This window comes from Caretta caretta, chromosome 1 (genome assembly GCF_965140235.1).
Source record: "Caretta caretta isolate rCarCar2 chromosome 1, rCarCar1.hap1, whole genome shotgun sequence".
Lineage (NCBI taxonomy): Eukaryota > Metazoa > Chordata > Testudines > Cheloniidae > Caretta > Caretta caretta.
This window is the reverse complement of record NC_134206.1, coordinates 144,521,732-144,543,042: the sequence shown is the minus strand read 5'-3', so window position 1 is coordinate 144,543,042 and position 21,311 is coordinate 144,521,732. Positions and strand designations below refer to the sequence as shown.

At 41.8% G+C, this 21,311-nt stretch overlaps 1 protein-coding gene and 1 non-coding gene across 6 annotated transcripts in view; both read right to left on the bottom strand.

Annotated features, from left to right (window-relative positions):
- POLA1 (DNA polymerase alpha 1, catalytic subunit) overlaps positions 1 to 21,311 on the bottom strand; it is a 359,222-nt gene that overhangs the window by 270,945 nt on the left and 66,966 nt on the right. For all 5 annotated transcript variants that reach the window (XM_048863346.2, XM_048863354.2, XM_048863383.2 and 2 more), the window contains 4 exons: positions 20,387 to 20,483; positions 19,284 to 19,408; positions 14,190 to 14,339; positions 13,836 to 13,958 (listed from right to left, as the gene is read on the bottom strand). In XM_048863346.2, the coding sequence (XP_048719303.2) occupies positions 13,836 to 13,958; positions 14,190 to 14,339; positions 19,284 to 19,408; positions 20,387 to 20,483 (495 nt within the window). The remainder of the gene's footprint in view (positions 1 to 13,835; positions 13,959 to 14,189; positions 14,340 to 19,283; positions 19,409 to 20,386; positions 20,484 to 21,311) is intronic.
- LOC125630695 (small Cajal body-specific RNA 24) lies at positions 19,846 to 19,979 on the bottom strand. The gene has a single exon (XR_007354748.1).

The following is a 21,311-nucleotide window of genomic DNA, read 5'->3' as shown; positions in this document are numbered from 1 at the left end:
AGAGCCCTTCTTAAATATTGGCATTACATTAGCTATCTTCCAGTTATTGGGTACAGAAGGAGATTTAAAGGACAGGTTACAAACCAGAGTTAATAGTTCTGGAATTTCACATTTGAGTTCTTTCAGAACTCTTGGGTGAATGCCATCTGGTCCCGGTGTCTTGTTACTGTTAAGTTTCTCAATTAATTCCAAAACCTCCTCTAGTGACACTTCAATCTGTGACAATTCTTCAGATTTGTCACCTACAAAAGAGACGGCTCAGGTTTGGGAATCTCCTTAACATCCTCAGCCATGAAGACTGAAGCAAAGAATTCATTTAGTTTCTCTGTGATAAAGTTATAGTCTTTAAGTGCTCCTTTTGTATCTCGACTGTCCAGGGGCCTCACTGGTTGTTTAGCAGGCTTCCTGCTTCTAATGTACTTAAACATTTTGTTATTACCTTCTGAGTTTTTGGCTAGCTGTTCTTCAGACTTTTTTGGCTTTTCTTATTACATTTTTACATTTAATTTGGCAGTGTTTATGCTCCTTTCTATTTACCTCACTAAGATACGACTTCCACTTTTTAAAAGATGCCTTTTTATCTCTCACTGCTTCTTTTACATGGTTGTTAAGCCACGGTGGCTCTTTTTTAGTTCTTTTACTGTGTTTTTTAATTTGGGATATACTTTTAAGTTGAGCCTCTATTATGGTGTCTTCGAAAAGTGTCTATGCAGCTTGCAGGGATTGCACTCTAGTCACTTTACCTTTTAATTTCTGTTTAACTAACCTCCTCATTTTTGCACAGTTCCCCTTTCTGAAATTAAATGCCACAGTGTTGGGCTGTTGAGGTGTTCTTACCACCACAGGAATGTTAAATGTTGTTATATTATGGTCACTATTTCCAAGCAGTCCTGTTGTAGTTACCTCTTGGACCAGACAATGCGCTCCACTCAGGACTAGATCGAGAGTTGCCTCTCCCCCTTGGGGGTTCCTGTACCAGCTGCTCCAAGAAGCAGTCATTTAAAGTATCGAGAAATTTTGTCTCTGCATTTCATCCTGAGGTGACATGTACCCAATCAATATGGGGATAATTGAAATCCCCCACTATTATTGAGTTCTTTATTTTGATAGCCTCTCTAATCTCCCTTAGCATTTCATCGTCACTATCACTGTCCTGGTCAGGTGGTCAATAATGATCCCTACTGTTATATTCTTATTAGAGCATGGAATTACTATCAGTAGAGATTCTATGGAACATGTGGATTCATTTAAAATTTTTATTTCGTTTGATTCTACATTTTCTTTCACATATAGTGCCACTCCCTACCCTCTGCAAGACCTGTTCTGTCCTTCCGATATATTTTGTACCCCAGAATGATTGTGTCCCATTGATTGTCCTCACTCCACCAGGTTTCTATTATATCAATATTCTCCTTTAACACGAGGCACTCTAGTTCACCCATCTTATTATTTAGACTTCTAGCATTTGTGTACAAGCACTTTAAAAACTTGTCACTGTTTATTTTTCTGCCCTTTTCTGATGTGTCAGATTCTTTATGTGAATGTTTCTCGTCTGATCTGGCCCATACTGTACCCTCTTCCATCCTCTCCTCCTGACTAAAACCAAGAGAATCTCTATCAATAGATTCTCCTCTAAGAGAAGTCTCTGTCTGATCCACTTGCACCTCTGCAGTAATCGGCTTTCCCCATCTCTTAGTTTAAAAACTGCTCTGCAACCTTTTTAATATTAAGTGCCAGCAGTCTGGATCCACTTTGGTTTAGATGGAGCCCATCCTTCCCGTATAGGCTCCCCCTATCCCAAAAGTTTCCCCAGTTCCTAATAAATCTAAACCCCTCCTCTCTACACCATTGTCTCATCCATGCATTGAGACGCTGAAGCTCTGCCTGCCTACCTGGCCCTACGCATGGAACTGGAAGCATGTCTGAGTATGCCACCATAGAGGTCCTGGATTTCAGCCTAAATTTGGCCTCCAGGACGTCTCTCCTACTCTTCCCTATGTCAGAGCCTAGAGTCAGTCTGCGCTGCAAACAGACCTGCCCCATCAAAAGGCAGGTCCTGCCTGGTCTGTTGAACCTCAGGCGGGAGTCCCGAGGCCTGCAGCCATGAGCTACGCCTTATGGCTACACTGGAAGACACGGTGCATGCCACTGAGTCCGTAGCATCTAGTGAAGCCCATAAAGAGGTCTTTGCCACCGCTTTGCCCTCCTCCACTATTGATCCAAAACTCTTCTCTGGACTCTGTTGGCACCAGCTCCTTAAACTTGAGCATCAAGCTCCAGGAACTGAAGCTGTATCTACTCAGAATTGCCTGCTGGTTGGCAATCCTAAATTGCAACCCCCGCGTAGAATACACTTTGCGCCCAAATAAATCTAGGTGCTTAGCATCCTTGGACATAGGCGCTGTGCCTCTCCTTTTCGTTTACTGCAGCCACCACCAATGAGCAAGGCTGCAGGTGCGTGAAGAGGTATTCGTACCTGTAGTGGGGTGGCTGCCCCACTCCATGAGAAAAAGGGCTAGAACAGGCCAGAGAGGCTGCGCAGACCAGCAGCCAATCAGCAAGGGCCTGTGGAGAGCCAATCAGGACAAAGGGAGAGGCAGCCTATCAGGGTCAGGCTGGGTCCTATATAAAGGCTGCCTAGCAGAGGAGGGGGAGTCTCTCCCTAACTAGCAAGGGAGAAGGACTGGCTCCTGAGGTAAAGAGGTAGCACCTTGGACAGAGCAGTGCTTGGCAGGCTCAGGGAGCAGAGGAGAGCTCAGGCCCAGTTACCTGCCAGGCTGCGGCACCTGCTAACAAGTTTTGGGAAGGTGCACGGGGCCAAAGGGGAAGTGGCCCAGGGATGGTAGGCAGAAGAGAGGGGAGCGAAGGAGGGCAGAAAGAGGCTGCCTCTAGAGGGTCCCTGTGTTGGGACCTAGAGTAGCAGGTGGGCCTGGGTCTCCCCTTTCCCCCTTGCACTGCATCTGGCCACAGAGGAGTATGGCCGAGACAGACTGCAAATTGCCCCTGAGGTGAGGGGCTAGACTTGGGGTTGTGGTTGGCCACCAAGGCAGGTGCAAACCGAAGGACTGCTGTTGACCTCCCCTCCCCGGAAGGGGGTGAGACCAGAGTAGTGGGCACTGCCAGAGGGCAGTACCCTGAAGAGGACGCCATCGAGAGGGGAGCAATGTGGGTCCCAAACCAGCAGAGCAGACAATGGGTGAGATACCACGCGCAGAGGGTGCTCCATAGCTGAAAAGAGCTAAAGCTAAAGCACCCCGGAGCAACCAGCGGGGGTGAGTCCTGACCCCGTTACAGTACTCTTTAGATGGGACGATGTACTTCCTCTCCACATCCTTCGCGGAGGGAGGGATGGGGGCTGGGGTCTGCCAAATGGTCTTAGCATTAGCCTGTATAGTCTTGATGATGGATAGAACCACCCTCGATAGGCCTTCTGGGGCCAGGATGTCAACCATCTGGTCCTTCGACTCCAACACGTCCTTGGCCTGCAAGCCCATATTTCGCGGCACCCTGCAAAGGAGGTCCTGGTGGGCACAGCTGTCTATGGGGGGCGGTCCAGAGACTGAGGTGCCTGCGACTGCCTCGTCCGGGGAGGACAATGAGGAGGCTAATGGGCGAACAGGGTCCACTTGACTCTTTTGGTCTCCAGGGGCCTCCTGTCCTGCCTCTCTGTCTGGGCCAACCACGCCTGGATCAGGCTCAGGAACTGGGGTTGGACCCAGGGAAGGTCAGTTTCGGCACCAGGGAGCGGTGGTGCCGTAGGTCTCTCCCAGAGTCCTTCCGTGGTGCCACTTCTATTGTTGCTGCCGGGGTGCTGCGCACCGATTAGTTCGGTGCCGGGTCTTGCCACACTGGTATAGGCTGCAGTCTGAGTGCCGCCTCCACGAGGAGCTGTTTGAGGCAAAAGTCTCGCTCCTTTTTTGTTCTGGGGCTAAACCCTTTACAAATTCTGCACTTGTCTGCTTGGCGTGCTTCCCCCAGAGCCTTTAAGCAGGCGTCTTGGGGGTCGCCTGTTGGCATAGGCTTGTTGCAGGACTTGCAGGGCTTGAGCCCCTAATACTTAGGCATGTAAGTTCCCCCAAGGAGAAAGTCAGGGTGCAGGGTAAACCCCGCCCCCCCCAAACAGCTAACTAGCTACCTACAATAACTAAGAAGTAAACAACTACAAAATACAAACTGTTTGAACAGAAGGGAAACATGGGGAGCTTGCAAAGCGGTAAGAAGGAATTGAGGTGGCGCCAGTCAGCAGGGTCATATATTGAGTGCCATGAAGGCGCCACTCCAGGGGGCTATACAGCCGACCCGACAGGTGCTTCTAGGGGAAAAACTTTCCGACAACTGTGCACGTGGCGCACACACCCCTAATTGGAAAAGATATGAGCAATCACTTGAAGAAGAATATGTACTGTCACAAAAAATTCCACATAAGAGGTTCTTCACCTAAGGAACATAATGTTAGCCTCAGTCTCTGCAGGTTCACTTGTGCTTAGCACTAACTCCTGCTGAGGTCATCCACCAACACATTCTCTGTTCTTGGAAGATTTAGAGGCATGAGAATGATATAATGATAGACATACCAGTTCTACAACTTCAGATGCCTTTCACAAACTTGAACAAGCTTTGCTTTGCCAGCTGATATAACAGATGTTATGGCCACCATGTATTAAAATCTGAAGAGAGATAGTGCTTTGTTGAGGTAAAGAGTGCTCTGAAAGGCAGATGCAGCACTTTTAGTTCTAGGACATTTATTTGAAATTTGGTCTCCTTTCATGCCCAGAAACCTTGGATTGTGAGCTGATGCAGTTGATTTATGCTTTGGAACTACACTAGCCAGGTCAACAGCATCGCAGCCCTGGATAAACCACTGGACTGAAGTGGGGCAGCTTGGGAAGTATATTCTGGTCTCAAGCACAACACTGAAAAGAGTTACAGGAGGTACCATAATGTGTTGATACCACTTGTCTAGATGAAATCAATGAGCCATCCTCAGCCACTCCCATGAAGTCTGCCCATTGGAATGACATGTGTCCAAGACCATAATTCCTAACGCTTGTGGCAAAATCATTTTTTTAACCATCTTGAACTTTTCAGAAAGATTACTTATCTGAGATTTTTTGTTATTTGGAACAGGCAAGTACTCACTCTGTTGTAATATCCTTAACCTTCTAGTTGCCTTCCTTCCAAACACAGGCAACTAAGTTTGAGCTGTCGAGCCAGCCCTTGGTGCAGAACTAGAACATGGAACACAGAGTGGACATCACATCACCTTAAACTAGCATCTGCTGTAAATCACAGATCTGCTGGGTTCAAACTACCACCTGGGTGGCAAGATAGACTGGAGTGTCTAAGGGAACTGCCCGGGACTCCATGGTAAGATTGGTATAGTGATCCAGGAGTTCACATTTGGTACAGGCTTGGTGAGATCTAATTACAGAACTTACCACCAGGTTGGGGTGTGTGTCCTATTTTCTGACAGACTGCCCTGAGGAAGGTTCTCATAGTCACACTCCAGACAGCATGACAGAGGTAATCTAGAATTACTGCGATGCTCGAAGGGACTGGGTGAGACTGATTGTGCTGCATGCAGCCAGAGAAGCATTTCCATTTAGCCAGATAACAGGTTCTTGTTGTTTCTTTCCTACTCTGGTTATGTATAGCCTGGACTGGGCATGAACAAGAGCAATCTACTTCCGACCCCCATCCAAACACCAGGCCATGAGGTGGAAGGAGTGCAGGTTGGGATATTTGACCCTGCCCCTGACCTGCATCAGGAGTTCTGGGAATGAGTGGCTCTTGACCGGAGGGCAGACTGTTATTGACGTAACACAAGAACCACCATCCTGGGTCAGACCAACGGTCCATCTAGCCCAGTATCTGATCTTCTGACAGTGGTCCGTGTCAGACGCTTCAGAGGGAATGAACAGAACATGGCAATTATTGATTGATCCATCCCATGTTGTCCGCTCCCAGAGCATGGGGTTGCATCCCTGACCATTTTGATGTATAGCCATTGATGGACCTAGCCTCCATGAACTTATCTAATTCTTTTTTTAACCCTGTTTTAGTTTTGGCTTCACAACACCCCCAACAATGAGTTCCACAGGCTGACTGTGCGTTGTGTGAAGGAATACTTGCTTTTATTTGTTTTAAACCTGCTACCTATTAATTTTTATTGGGTGACCCCTGCTTCTTGTGTTACATGGAGTAAATAATGCTTCCTTATTCACTTTCTCCACCCCAGTCATGATTTAATAGACCTCTATCATATCCCCCCTTAGTAGTCTCTTTTCCAAGCTGAACAGTCCCAGTTTTTTAATTTCCCCTCATACTGAAGCTGTTCTATACCCCTCATCATTTTTGTTGCCCTTCTCGATACCTTTTCCAATCCTAACATAGCTTTTTTGAGATGGGACAACTAGAACAGCATATAGTATAAGGTATCTGAGTACCATGAATTTGTATAGAATCAGAGGGTTAGGAAGGACCACAAGGGTCATCTAGTGGCATTATGATATTTACTTTTGTCATCTATCCCTTTCCTAATGGTTCCTAACATTGTTAGCTTTTTGAACTGTTGCTGCACATTGAGTAGATGTTTTCAGAGGACTATCCACAATGACTCCAAGATCTCTTTCTTGAGAGGTAAGAACTAATTTAGATCCCATCATTTTGCAACAGTTTGTTTTCCAATAAGCATTATTCTGCATTTATCAACACTTAATCTGCCATTTTGTTGCCCAGTCACTGAGTTTTGTGAGATCTCTTTGTAACTTCTTGCAGTCTGCTTCACACGTAACTATCCTAAGTAATTTTGTATAATTTGCAAGTTTTGTCAGCTCGCCGTTCACCCCCTTTTCCAGATCACTTATGAATATGTTGAACAGCACTGGTCCCAGTTCAGATCCTTGGGGGACACCACTATTTACCTCTCTCCATTCTGAAAACTGACCATTTATTTCTACCCTTTGTTTCCGCCTTCTTAGGTGTGGAGGCATAGGATGCTGGGATGTGCCAGCAGATCGAAGGACATGATCATTCCCCTCTATTCGACACTGGTGAGGCCTCATCTGGAGTACTGTGCCTAGTTTTGGGCCCCACACTACAAGAAGGATGTGGAAAAATTGGAAAACGTCCAGCGGAGGGCAACAAAAATGATTAGGGGACTGGAACACATGACTTATGAGGAGAGGCTGAGGGAACTGGGATTGTTTAGTCTGCGGAAGAGAAGAATGAGGGGGGATTTGATAGCTGCTGATACCTGAAAGGGGGTTCCAAAGAGAATGGATCTAGACTGTTCTCAGTGGTAGCAGATGACAGAACAAGGAGTAATGGTCTCAAGTTGCAGTGGGGGAGGTTTAGGTTGGATATTAGGAAAAACTTTTTCACTAGGAGGGTCGTGAAACACTGGAATGCGTTACCTAGGGAGGTGGTGGAATCTCCTTCCTTAGACGTTTTTAAGGTCAGGCTTGACAAAGCCCTGGCTGGGATGATTTAGTTGGGGATTGGTCCTGCTTTGAGCAGGGGTTGGACTAGATGACCTCCTGAGGTCCCTTCCATCCCTGATATTCTATGAATCTCACCGGTTCCAATATGGCATCATTAATTGTGAAAGTCACCTTACTTGGGCACTGAGGCTGCAGAATGTCCAACAGTCAATGGACTTGGACTTCCTCTAGAAATATCTGGAGATCACTAGCCACCCTTCATAGTAAAGTCCTCACTATGGTCTTCTGGTGGGGATGCCTCATCCAAGGAAGAGGAGGAGATTTCCAACTGAACTACTGGTACCTGTGGTTCTGGTTGAACATCATCCTTTTCCTCCTACACTGACAAAACCAGTTGTTCACACAAGGAGAATGAGTGGAATCCTGGGTGGGTCCCAGATGTCTGAAATAGGGATCATATGGGACCCCAATAGGGCCAAAAAAGAGGGCCAAGTGTTTGAGAGGACCCCATCGCAGGGGGATCATTGGTCTCCTAGGCAGGTCATGTTCATAAGGGTAGCGACAATAAGTCCTAGATCACCTGTCCAGGCTTAGTTCTGTCTGTGGAGATTAAGAAGGGGCCAGCTCATCAGATCCATCAGAATCCAAAAATCAGCCCTGTAGTAACAGCAGAACAATTAGTACAAAGGCAATCCTGCCTGATGGCTGTAAGAAAGACAGTTCCTGAGACACCAAAGGAATCTTCTGGTGTAGTAATTTCCCTCAGGGGGGCTGGGCAAGAGAAGAGAGAAGACTGCAGGGAGAGGAAGATATCCTCTGGGGCCATGTAGGTCTCAGTGCATCCTGGTGTGCGGCGAGTTCTGATGGTCCAATTGTTGCAGTACATCCCTGGTTCCAGAGTGTGTTTTGGGAAGATGCATCAGAACCATGAAATCTGGAGCTGCACTTGTAGATGGGACTGGCAGATGCAGGGGTGGTGGAACAATTTGTATGGTGGGGGTGCTGAGAGCCATTGAACCAAACTGTAAATCCTGTATAGGATTGAAACCACTTCAAGCCAAGGGGGTGCTGCTGCACCCCCAGCGCCTCTAGTTCCAGCACCTATAGAAAAATGATTGTGCTTGTGCTTCAGTACCAGAGTCCCCAATGGACCCAGTGGATCCTTCTTCCTGCACACCTTACTCTCCACCCTGGGGGTTTTCTGCAGAGCCAGTTACTTAGAAGTCTGTGTGTAAGGGCTCACCTGACTCGATGGGCTTGGGGAAGGAATGCGCCTTTTATGGACAGGGGGATGGGGTCTCCACTCTAGGGAAACAAAGTACACTGAGACCAACTGAACTAAGCTAAAAAGTAACTATTTACCTTTTTTACAGGTATTTACAGGTTTTGTGAAATGCTGAAGCCAGAAAGGACACTGGATCCTGACTCAGACCATGTGGAGTTAAGAAGGAATTGAGAGGGGGTTAACCTGCACCGCTTCTTATACCCTCGCTCAGGAGCATGAGGAGATCCACTGCGCATGTGTGGGCCAACCGACACAGCTTGTTAAAATCCCTAGACTCAGGCGCATGCATACCCACATGTGGAATACACATAAGGACCAGAACTTGAAGAACTGACTCTTACCTGTCCAGCAGGACACTGAAACGCTAAAGGAGCCTCTGAAGGAAAGAGCTTTGTACTGGAAATGGTCATGACTCTATGTAAATCATAAAAATTGTCATGTATGAAGAATGTATGCAAATATAGAGACAGCCTCCATCAGCTCAAAAGAAAAAACCTTGAGATACCAGACAGAATTTAAAAAAAGTTTTCCATCTTTAACATCCTTAGGTTTTTGTTGAAAAATTTGAAGTCCATTGCATCTTCCTCTTTTATGAGACATCTCAGGGAGAAAAGCACCACAAAAGGACTGCTGTCTTTTGAACTAGGATCCACAGTCCCTCCTACAATGTCTGAAGGATAGCAAGGACTTCTTCAATTTCACTGAATCATAAAGCACCACTTTGGCCTAACACCTGAATATTTAGAGGCAGCTAAGAACTCTTCTGCTTGGGCTTTCAAGTATCTAGGTCACATGACTCCACAAAAATCATATTGGATGTCAAAGCTCTAGTGGAAGTGTGGATGCCATCCACACAAGCATCCAAAAAGGCAGCTACTAATGAGATTTTAAGAGGACCTGTTTCCCAGCTTGTGTTTGTCTCTCCCCCACCATATTTTGGGGAAGGAGGCCTGACAAGCTGCCCCATCCAGAACGGCTCTGGCAAAACATGTGGATGCACCAGAGGCCCAGAACACAACAACAGATGAACAAGACTCAAGGTGAAATGGAATGAAGCCCTGCTGCCTCAGCTCAGAGGAAGAAGATAGAAAAGGAAGAGAGTACGGAAGGTACGATGTCTGTTTCCCTTTGTTTTAATTTTCAATTAACGTATTTCGGCTTTTTGATTTCACTTTCTCTTCTTTCCCTTGCCCCTCCTCCCCAGCTCCCTTTCGCAGACAGTGGTGACAAACAGCTGCAATCTTTGGCTACCACGGCCTTAGAATTAATTTAAAAATCTGAATAGGAAATTTGAAATTAACCTGACTGGCAAACTTCATCCTTTCACTTAATGTACTGCAACAGGAATTTCTGTAACTTACCTACAAGTTGTGGTGAAAGAAAGAAGAGTAATTTTGCCCCTCTTTGGTCTAATTTTCTGGCCAAGAAGGTGGGTCACCTGGGGAACTAATTGGAACACTAAAGAACCATGTCCAAGAGGAGATGCCACTACGTGGAAAGACCACTGATCTGGGGTCACAGCCAATGGCAACCAAGTTAGCCTCAGACAGCAGCTTGGCAACTCTTCTGTTGTCCCACAAGAAACAGCCTTCTTCCCAGGGGATCCTGAATACAGAAGCCAAACACATCTGACATTCCATTGGAAGGCTGCTTTCCAAAAAGGCTGAAAAAGAGTGACCTTATACTTACTGTCACTGGTCTGTAGAGAGCTAGCTGATCACGTGGTACTGCCTTTCCTTGTTTCCAGTTGCTAAATTACATTACAGGACAGCTAAAATTACATTAAAAACTCTCCTATTACTTTTCCATGTAAGCAACTGCTGTAGTTACCACAAGAAAAGTAGCCCATGAAACTCATTAAAGTTTGTTCACACTATGAAAAAGTTTCAAAACCACTGTACTATAATCCAACCCAACAATGCCCCATTTGGATGGCAAATACTGCAGAGAATCCTTTTTGTTTTGTTTTTAAAATCCCATTCAATTATAAAAATAATTCATGTAAAATATATCTACTGGTCTTCAGTTTTAGCAAACACTTGTGCTTATAAACATTGAAGGCCAAATTTGAGTTGGCAGGGTTCATATATTCTCTCCCTTTTTGGAAAGCATTTTTCTTCTTCCAGAATATATAAAAATTGTACAAATAAGTTTGTGATACGATGTAATATTTCAGATTAAAACTAAAATAACCCCCACAGATAGTCTATATCATAAAAAAAATAAATTAAAAATCATGGAAGATCAATTTAAAAGTATGTGTTCTCAAAGATGGTCACAATCATTTATTGACAAGACTGAGTCTTAATTGTTTAATGATCTCAAAGTATCTATCGCCATCTAGTGAACAACCACTACAATTACTACACTAGTCACTTTACAAATTACATTTTATGTTTCAGAGTAGCAGCCATGTTAGTCTGTATTCGCAAAAAGGAGTACTTGTGGCACCTTAGAATTGGAATCACACACACACGAAATTCATGCTGCCCAAATTTCCCCACTGAAAGTTAACCTAAATATGCCTGCAGTTGTACCAGTCTGTACTGAGTTTCCAACATCATTAACTAAATACAGTTGTGTCAGATGGGATCTGCATTAGAGATTCAGAAGAGCACTTACCTTCTATAAGAAATGACGTTGATGTCATATGTCAGGGGTCAGTAACCTTCGGCACAACGCCCACTGGCCAGGAACGGCGAACCATGGCCGCTGGGAGCTGTGGGGGGGCCATGCCTGCGGACGGTCAACATAAACATAACACCTCACGGCCCGCCTGCAGATTACCTTGATAGGCTATGTGCCGAAGGTTGCCGACCCCGGTGTATGTGCTGCACCTCTCACGTGCACAGCTATGTTGCTCTTCATAGAAGGAATTTCTGCCACATCACATGAAATTCTTTTGCCATTAAATCCAAGTGTGCATATGAGGTAATTTCTGCCCAATTAATATGATTTTTAACAAGTTTTTAAAGAATGTGTAATTCCTGAAGTTTTTAGCCACCACAACACACTTGCATGGTCCAACCTACTTCTAATATGTCATCACAACCAAACCCAATCTCACCAAAATACTATTAATAAAAGTTAATAATATTGACAGTTTTCCAGTACTTTACACTATATGAATTTCCAGCTTTGTTTGTGTTTTTCACACTGAACTTTCTGCAAATATATTTACGGTGCAGCCCTCAACTACGGGATGGTTTGACAACAGAGTAAAATGTAGCACTTCAAAATCCGACCTACATCTATTCAAATTACATTCCCTGGAGATATTTCGTATCACCTTATTTACCTATGCACGTATCATCAGGTGCATAAGAAATAACATTTAATCACATTTCAAAGAAAAACTTCTTATATGTTACTTTAAATTAGATCCCTAAGACTTTTCCTGAAATTATTTTTTCTCATTTACTTCTTGATACAGACAGTCCACAGCTCCTGCTACTGACAGTAATGCAATTTATATTAGCATTAAGTGACTGGCAAAAATCTAGGCACCAAGAGGTTAACACATTAAATGGTTTAAGACACTCTCCCTTCTAGCTATAGTATTGCAGCATTAACCAAAAAGAATGATTAAAAGAGGTTTCTTTTTTTTAAGAGTGAACTGAGTCTAGGTCTGTGGAAAAAAATTAATTAAAAAACATTATCATTTCTCCTTACCTATTTACTGCCTACCCTTTCTATCACAGATCACTCTATAACACAGCAGATATAATAAGTTTAATCAGTTTCTACCATAATTATATACAGGTATGATCCAGAGCTCATTCTGAAAAATTCTGGCCTTTTTAAATAGCTATGTGAAAGCAAACTTTTCTTTCCTATTAAAAAAGAGAGAGGGACAAGAATATGAGTATTAAAAAGATCAAACTGAAACCAAATGAGGTAGAGGTCTTGTATAACGAGTGAGAATATAAAAAAAATGGTGTGGAATTCATGGACTGTAGTCTAATTCAGGTATAAATTTGTTCAAAACTGTATTTGTCTTGTAGTTCACTTAAGAAGTTGGTACAATAAGTATCTGAATCTTAAATACAAGATATTTCCCAAGGATACTAAAATCTTTAGTCTCCCTCACACCAATCATTCACAATAACCCCTTGGAAGCTTAACATTTTATTTCTTAACTAAATATTTGCACTCTGTTTTTTGTAAGATTAAATACAGTGGCTAGGCTGCTCAGTTTTTAAAAATAACGAGAAAAGGAATATTTGTTTTGATGGGAAGACGGACAGAATAGTACAGACTTCATAAAGAAAGAAGAATGAAATCAAGGTTTTTTTATTCATCAAACTTGTCAGCGTCCCTTAAAAAATTTTGGATCCTTTTGAGTCCATGACATGAATTGTAACTGCAGGAAGTAGCAGCATCTAAGGCTACGGCTATACTACAGCCCTTACAGCGGTGCTCTGTACCGATGCACCTGCACCACTATAAGCTATCTAGTGTAGCCCTTTAAGCCAACAGGAGAGAGCTCTCCTGTCGATTTAATTAATCCACCCGAAGGAGCGGTGGTAGCAATGTCGGTGGGAGAAGCTCTCCCACCAACATAGCACTGTCCTCACCGGCGCTTAGGTTGATGTAACTTATGTCGCTTGCGGTAGGAGAGTGGCTTATTCACACCCCTGAGCGACATAAATTATACCGATATAAGTGGTAGCGTAGACAGAGAGAGCAAGGCACCAATTCAACAAGGTTCTTAAACACAGGCATAACTTTATGCACGCAAGCAGTCCCACTGAAGTCAAATAGTCAGCTAAGCACATTGCTGAACTGGGGCCTACATTACCAACTGTTTCCCGTCATGGAAAATTTACAAGTAAACATTGATCTGGCTACAACAGACCAGTTCAACATGACAAACACCAAAGGAAGACCCAAATCTATGGCTACAATTTGTTTTATTATTTTTTTAATTGCTTAACTCTATTCTTGTCACCTGTCCTTCTGCACTACAAAAAGGCCAAAATAAAATTATAATTACAAAGCAAAAATGAAGGCAAAAGATTTGTAAGTGAGTAAAGACCAATCTACTACTCAATGAAACCTGGGATGATTTAAGTTTACCATTTTAAAATGCTATTTAAGTGACTCACCTCTCTCCCTTTGTGTGTCACCAAAGCTGCCAAAGGCTTGGCATAGAATCTACTGTAGGAAAACCCCAGACAGCCGTACATGCTATTAGCTGTAAGCTTCAAAGCCTTCTGCCTGATATCATACTGAAAAGGAACATAACCAATATATTAATCACCATAACCACCAAACAGAAGCTGAATGCAATATTATCAAGTTAGCTATTTCTGACACCTATCAGCTCTCTAAACCACAAGGGAGCATCTTACAATTTGTTTCCAACCTCCATTTACTATTAATCACTCCTATTCTGTAGTCTGAGCAATGAACTTAAATAAGGTATAGTGAAGGCAGAGGAGTGCTTCCATAAGACACACCTGTAAATAGAGGTCAGGATTTAAATCAGTCTGTTTCATCAATTGCTTGACTTGTCTCCTTCTCTCCACCAGCTTCCTGATCTCTTTAGGCAAAATTCCCATTTCTAGAGATGGATCTGGTAGTTCTGGAATTTCTTCTTGCATTCCATCCTGTCAAATAATCATTTATTTTACCAAGTATTTGCTTTAAAAGTAGATTTTTAGTCTATTAAAAAGCAAGGACATGAAAAAGTTAGTTCATTTTTGCAGAGTAAAAAGGAAACTGCACTCTCAGTACACAGTTTAAGATAGCAGAAGTGAAGGTGGTTTTCATGCTTTTCAGCTGTATTAATTTTGTGCTGCTGAACCACTGACCCCCAGAATTCTCGAGTCTATTATTGTCTATTCACTGCCAGTACACTAACACTCTTCTAATGCACCCCAAAAGACTTGGCTCTCAGATGTCACACTAGGAACAGAAAAAGAAAAGGAGTACTTGTGGCACCTTAGAGACTAACCAATTTATTTGAGCATAAGCTTTCGTGAGCTACAGCTCACTTCATCGGATGCATACTGTGGAAAGTGTAGAAGATCTTTTTATACACACAAAGCTATTACCAGCAGGAGAGTGGGGTGGGGGGAGGTATTTTTTCATGCTTTGTAGAAGATCTTTTTATACACACAAAGCATGAAAAAATACCTCCCCCCACCCCACTCTCCTGCTGGTAATAGCTTTGTGTGTATAAAAAGATCTTCTACACTTTCCACAGTATGCATCCGATGAAGTGAGCTGTAGCTCACGAAAGCTTATGCTCAAATAAACTGGTTAGTCTCTAAGGTGCCACAAGTACTCCTTTTCTTTTTGCGAATACAGACTAACACGGCTGTTACTCTGAAACCTGTCATAGGAACAGAAAGTATCTGGGGTATATTAGCACCGCTGCATGAAGACAGGTTAAAAATGAATTGTTTCAGAGCCATAGGGACAAGAGTTTCAGATACCAATTGTATTTGAAGGAAAGCGAGACTGTCGGCTTGCCTATATGAAAACTTAGTTTGTGGCAAGGTGGGGTGAAAAATCTCTCTCACACTAGCTTGCCATGCACTAACTGTCCATGTGAATCCTGCTGCTGCACCCTAAAAGTTCCATAGCGCACTTTGATCTACCTCACTTTGACACAGGAGCAGGATCTAGATAGATAATTAGTGCACAGCAGACTAGTGCAAGCTAGATTTACATCCCAGCTTGCCACATACAGTTTGCATAAATAAGCACTAAATCTCCAGGTGAAAGAAAGTTAGATAATATTAAATGTGAAGATTGGAAGGCAGCATCTGGAGGGGTCACTATTTCACATGTTGCTTCTGAGGTGAGTAATTTTTTACTTTCATATTTAGATGTTATTGGAAATGGTTATAAAGCACTATGTTATCTTGTATGATATTGCCTTCCTGATTCTCAACAATACCTCAGAATTTGCTTCTGAAAGAAGGACAAAGACAAGCAACATGCCTTCCTACTTGAGCTGTGTACAGAAGGAGTTATTCGAACTTGAATGCTTTGCCAATACAAGCCATAATGAGATAACTCTCACAAGTGATTCCTCTCCCCTTTCCAAGCACATACATTTTTAATAAATAAAGAATATTGGAAAGATGCATATATCATCATTTTACACCTCAATTTCAGTGTGATAACCGTCTCCAGGCTTGGAATTTAAGCACAAAAATACACACTATTTTCAACCTTATTTCTTTGAAAGGGGATGGATATTTGTTTAAAAATTGTGTTCTCAGGCAATACTGCTAGGTTGAAATGTGTTTGCCAGCCTATTGGAGCAGGGACAACGAGTATCACAAACAGTGGGGGCCTTTGCAAACACTTTTCAGAAAAGAGCAGCTTTGTATATATTATTGTTTACAGCTAAGAGCCAAAATAATGTATTTAAATCATTTACCTGAAGTTTCCTAATACACCTATCAGGGAAAAAAAGCACTCTGACCATTTCAGGGATTTATAATTAAGAAAACACTGCCTGGCTTTGCAAGTTACAGACCAACATGTAAAGTCAAGGACAGATTTTACCAACAAACTTGGTGTCGTTATTGGCCTCATACGGGTGGGGTACCTACAGTGCAGCGGTTTACACATTTACATATACTTTCTGCTATATGCCCATGGATTTTCTTTGGATCCAAACACTCCAAATCAAGAGATGTACATAATTGTACAGATATAAATCTTAAAGAGTTCCAACTCTTGAACTGTGCCTAAATGTGAACACGGTGGCAAAACTACAACCACTTTCATAGGCTTCAATTAATCCGGCATTTGCTTATGAGACAAAGTGTCAGAAATGGACCGATACACCCATCAACTTAGGAATGAGCCAAAAGCTTCTATGTTAACGAAGGATACTTCTGTATAATTATCACCACAAAGGAGAAAGAAAAATAAATCTAAATGTCCACAGTCCAGAAAGTTATAAAAGGTATTGCTGAAGATGGACCATTAAGAAACGTTAGGTTGTTTGATTTAACAGTTCACCCTGATCTAGAAGACAACCAAGAGTCACCCTCAGCCAGGGTGGATAAAAAAAAAACCCAAACAATTTAGAAAAAAAATCAGTTTTTAATTTAAATTAAATTCAGGTTTAGTCTTAAAAAATAAATCTATTGAAAATTAAATCTGACACTGACAACCCATGTTAGAGCCTAAATTTATTATAGTCCATTAAAATCATTTACAATAAAAACAAAAACAAAAAAAATCCATGTTTGTTGGCAAGTTTAGGTTGAAGTCACTGGCTAAGCAGAGTTTATTGAAGTATTAAAACAGCTTTTGACAGCTTAGCACCTTCTGCAGGTGCAAACAGAATTTTTTTTCATTTCAGTTTATTCAACTAGTTCAATTCAACATCTAGCTGACTCAAAGTTAAGAAACCAACTGGGAATTGAAAAAGCAGAAAAGTTTGTTTTCTTCTTCCAATCTCTGAATAAAAACCAAGGGCATGTCTATACAGCACCAACAAAGTGTGCCAGAGGGGTGTGATTTGTAAAGCACTCTAATGTGTTGCACTCTAATTGCAGGTAGACTCTGCTGTTGTGCTCTAGAAGGTGTCGAGTTCATGTTAACATAGTCCATTAACGTGAACTAGGTACTTTTTAGTGCACACCAGCAGGATCTATTGGCGGCAGTTAGACCACACAACATGTTAGACCTTTACAAATTACACTCACTCTGGCATCCTTCGTCAATGCTGTGCAGACAAGTCCTAGGTGTGAGAAGATCAGATCCCCTAGTTGTAAAATCTTGAAGGACATGGTGACCAGAAACAATCAGTTCAATTCACCGAGTATGGACAATACCATTTTTGTTTAATAAATCAGTTAGTTTTAAATGCAAAACTGTTTTAAACAGCTTCCTTCTTATGTATCCAGCACATTTAAAGGTAATTTTATTTATTTTTAAAAAAAGAAAAACTAAAATGCTGATTTTGTGAATTTTTAACTGAATTTGAATTGCCACCTAAACAGAATTTCACCTAGATCACATGTAAAAAGTTAATCACCTAGTAAATAAGAAATGCATGATTCACCATTTTCTAACCTAATACAAATATAAAAATTAAGCATCTGAATAAATGCAAGTTAAGCTATGTACCTGCTTAAATAACTGTATATAGATATATAGTGTATCCTCCTGATTGCAAGAAGAAGGACCAAATGAAGTGTGAAGGATATATTTAGTTGCAAATCAACGTTTTAATAGTTACCAACCAACAAGAATCAACCTCTTTTTAGGAAGATAATCATGTTTTGCATTTGAATTTTTTAGTTAAAATTGATGATTTAAAATCATTAGTAAAAATTTGTGATTTAAGTAGCTTTGATTTTAATCTATCCATTTTACCTGCACCCCCCAAATGCAGCAGGCACAGAACAGGCTCCTGAATTGACACACTGTTTATTCCATCATTGAACCCAACTGAAGGGGCATATTGCTAGTCTGCAGCTCAAGTAACTCGTACCACAGAGACAGTCAAACACCTCTGGTGGCTCCAGTCAATTCATATTCTCCAGTTAAACATATTTGGGGTTCAGGACTATAGAACGGAGTATGTCCCAGGGAGCATACATTTTGCATCAGATAGCCAATACATTTCAGAGACATAATAAACCAAGTGAAGGTCCAATCTTACAGCTATATGGATTTCCCCCAACCTCATTTGGTAAACTGCAATTGAAAGGTTTCACAGAAGAAATGCTTTTATAAGGAGAAACATGAATAAGGAGGCTGTTTGTTCAGCTGAACAGAAGGAGCGAGTTCCAAGCATAAAAAGGACTGATATGGAAATATGCAAAGGTGAGCATAGAAGGAGAATACAAAAGGTAAGTTCAGAAAAGCAACTTGCAAGAAATTGTAGGAAGAAATTAAAACAGATGTAGATGGGGTGGAGTGGTGTAGTGACTAAAACGGGAGGATGAGAAATGTGAACCCAAAAAGAAGCCCATGTGAAGATAATGTGAAGACAAAAAGAAGCCCATGGGAGAAGGATAGAATGGCAAGACAGGAAGTTTATTTCTGTAGTGCTTTTATACAGATGCAAGATGACATGTATTGAGGCCAGGGATGAGAAAAAAAATGCTTCATTAGTTTGGACGATGACAAGGCACAGAAAAGGGATTTAGCAGCATAAAAAAAGGTGGATTGTATAGAAGAAGTTGTAGAGGAACAAGAGATAGGATTAACTAAACCTTCAATAAATCCTCTTGTATGGGAGAGGATAAGGAATGGAACAACATGCCAGGGGTGCAAGCACGAGGAGTATTATTGAAAGGAAATAGATGCAACAGTTGCATTCAAGGAACTTGGAAGCAAAAACACAATTCCCTATATTGTGTTCTTCCTTGCAGGAAGAATTGTCCTCCTTGCAAGTTTGGAAATCGCCTAGCACATAGTGAGTGCTACCAAAAGTAAAAATAATGACGACAGGGTATTGAGATAAGCATGTAGGATCAGTTTCCAGCCAGGATGCTGTTACAATTTAATTCACATGAAACACACTGAAGATTTGAACCTCAAATCAGAACACTAATAAAGCACACACAAACCTCTGCCCTTTTCTGTGCATCTGATGACTCTCTCTGCACTGTGGTAAAACATATGTTGAACTCCTGGATAATTGAAGGGTACAAGCTGTTGAAGTCCAGAAGCAAAATAAATGTGTCATAAAAACCTGAAATAGAATACAGAGTAGAAGGTATAATACAGTGTGAGGATCCATATAATTATTCATCCCCACTAGATACCTAATCCAATGCCCATTAAAGCCAAATTAAAGATTTCCATTGAGTTTCAGGGCCCAATTCAGTAACTATAAATAAGAAATTTGACTAATATGGATGCATCTGTGGTGGGGAAGGAGAAGACTTCATACAGTGAAGTGGGGAGGTTTGGGACAGGGCTGTGAGTGTCAGAAGTTTTTGCAGGAAAAGAAGTGACCCCCACTCCCATATTACATGGCTGAACCCAGACTAAGCTGAGTGTTGCCAGTCTACACAGTTTTGTAAAAGCTTGAGAAGTAGCTTGAATTCAGAGACCAGTGCACTATGTGATGTGTCTAAGCAACAGTCCTAAGAAAAGGTTCAGATGTGCTATTAGCCAGTGATTGAGGACTGTCAGAAGTGGAACGATCTAACCCCTCTTAACTTGCCAGGGTTAAACAGACAGCTTCTGTATTATTGTAGGATGCTTTTGTACAGTTATCACCACATATAGGAGAAACAAAGAAAAACCTTAAGCATCCACTAGCAAAAATATACACATGCTATACACAACCTAAATAGAAAAACCCCTAATTTATCCATGATGTTGCATGAAAGAGATACTACTCTACTGGCAAACAAAATTAAGCATTCTTTCCTGTTTGTACCCAAAATGAAAAGCACATATATAAAAGTTACTTCTGTGTCTATATCCTTACAAGAAAGTTGTGCTACATTGCTTCCCCCCGACCTTCTCAAGATTCTGGCCTAATAATCATCATTCTGGATTCTTTTCCTTTCATATAAAAGGGGTTGCAGATTTTCCCTGCCTTTTGCTTTGAAACTTTTTGAACAAACAGCAATGAAACAGCATTTTAGTTTAGCTGGAGCTAACCTTCACATTTATGACCAGATATACTGCTTTGAGCAGTAAAATTGCCAAATCTTACCCACTTTTGGATCCAACACTAGACCCCCAGCATATGCTGCCTTCTTTCTCCCTATCTTTGATTTATTCTGATCTTCAACATCTTCATCTTCATCCACCTGTATTTGGCATAAAAAAATTCCTTCATCTAGCCTCTTTTAAAAATAATATCAAGTTTCTAATTTAGAAGTCTTCATTTACAAAAGAAAAATTGGAATGAGTGGGATAAGAATGGAGTTTTTTTTCTAACAGACATCTACTACATGAATATTTTTATCAATATCCTGATTAAGGCTCTTTCCATCACAAAATTGCACTATGATTCACTGCTCTGGGAAGAGACTGATCACAAAAGATTACACAGTCTTTTAGGAATCGTCACCATAGAACAGAGCACTAGTCTATGTTGTGTTTGACACCCAACGGTGGAGAGAAAGCAAAGTTACTTAAAAAGAATATTATAGAATTAATTTAAGCCCAAAATCTAGTTTACAAAAATAGTGTTTTTTTTAAAAAAAAAAAAAAAACAATACACTTTAGATCAATAGCAATGCTTGCAATTTTTATTCTGATAAGAATTTTTTTTTTGAATTAAACATTGCTTCAGTGTAGTAATGCAAGTAAGGGAGAAAGTGAAACTGATTATAATCAAACCATGAAAGTGACTGCTGCTGTTGGGCATCTCAGCACCGAGAATGTCCCTGGTATAGTCTGAATCTGTTCTCCTGGTGCCAGAGTCGATATGGGTGCTCCCAGGACCAGGCCCCGTATGAACAGAGCGAGTTGCACCACAGTTTGCTCCTTTCTGCTCATGCTTGACACCATCTCAGACTTGGGGGGCTTATCACACGACAACTTTTTCCTGTGCCTCTCTTTGTGTAAGGACACTAAGCTCCTTCCTGAGCTCCTACCCCATTGCTCAGAGCAACCCTTTTTGATACCCCAGT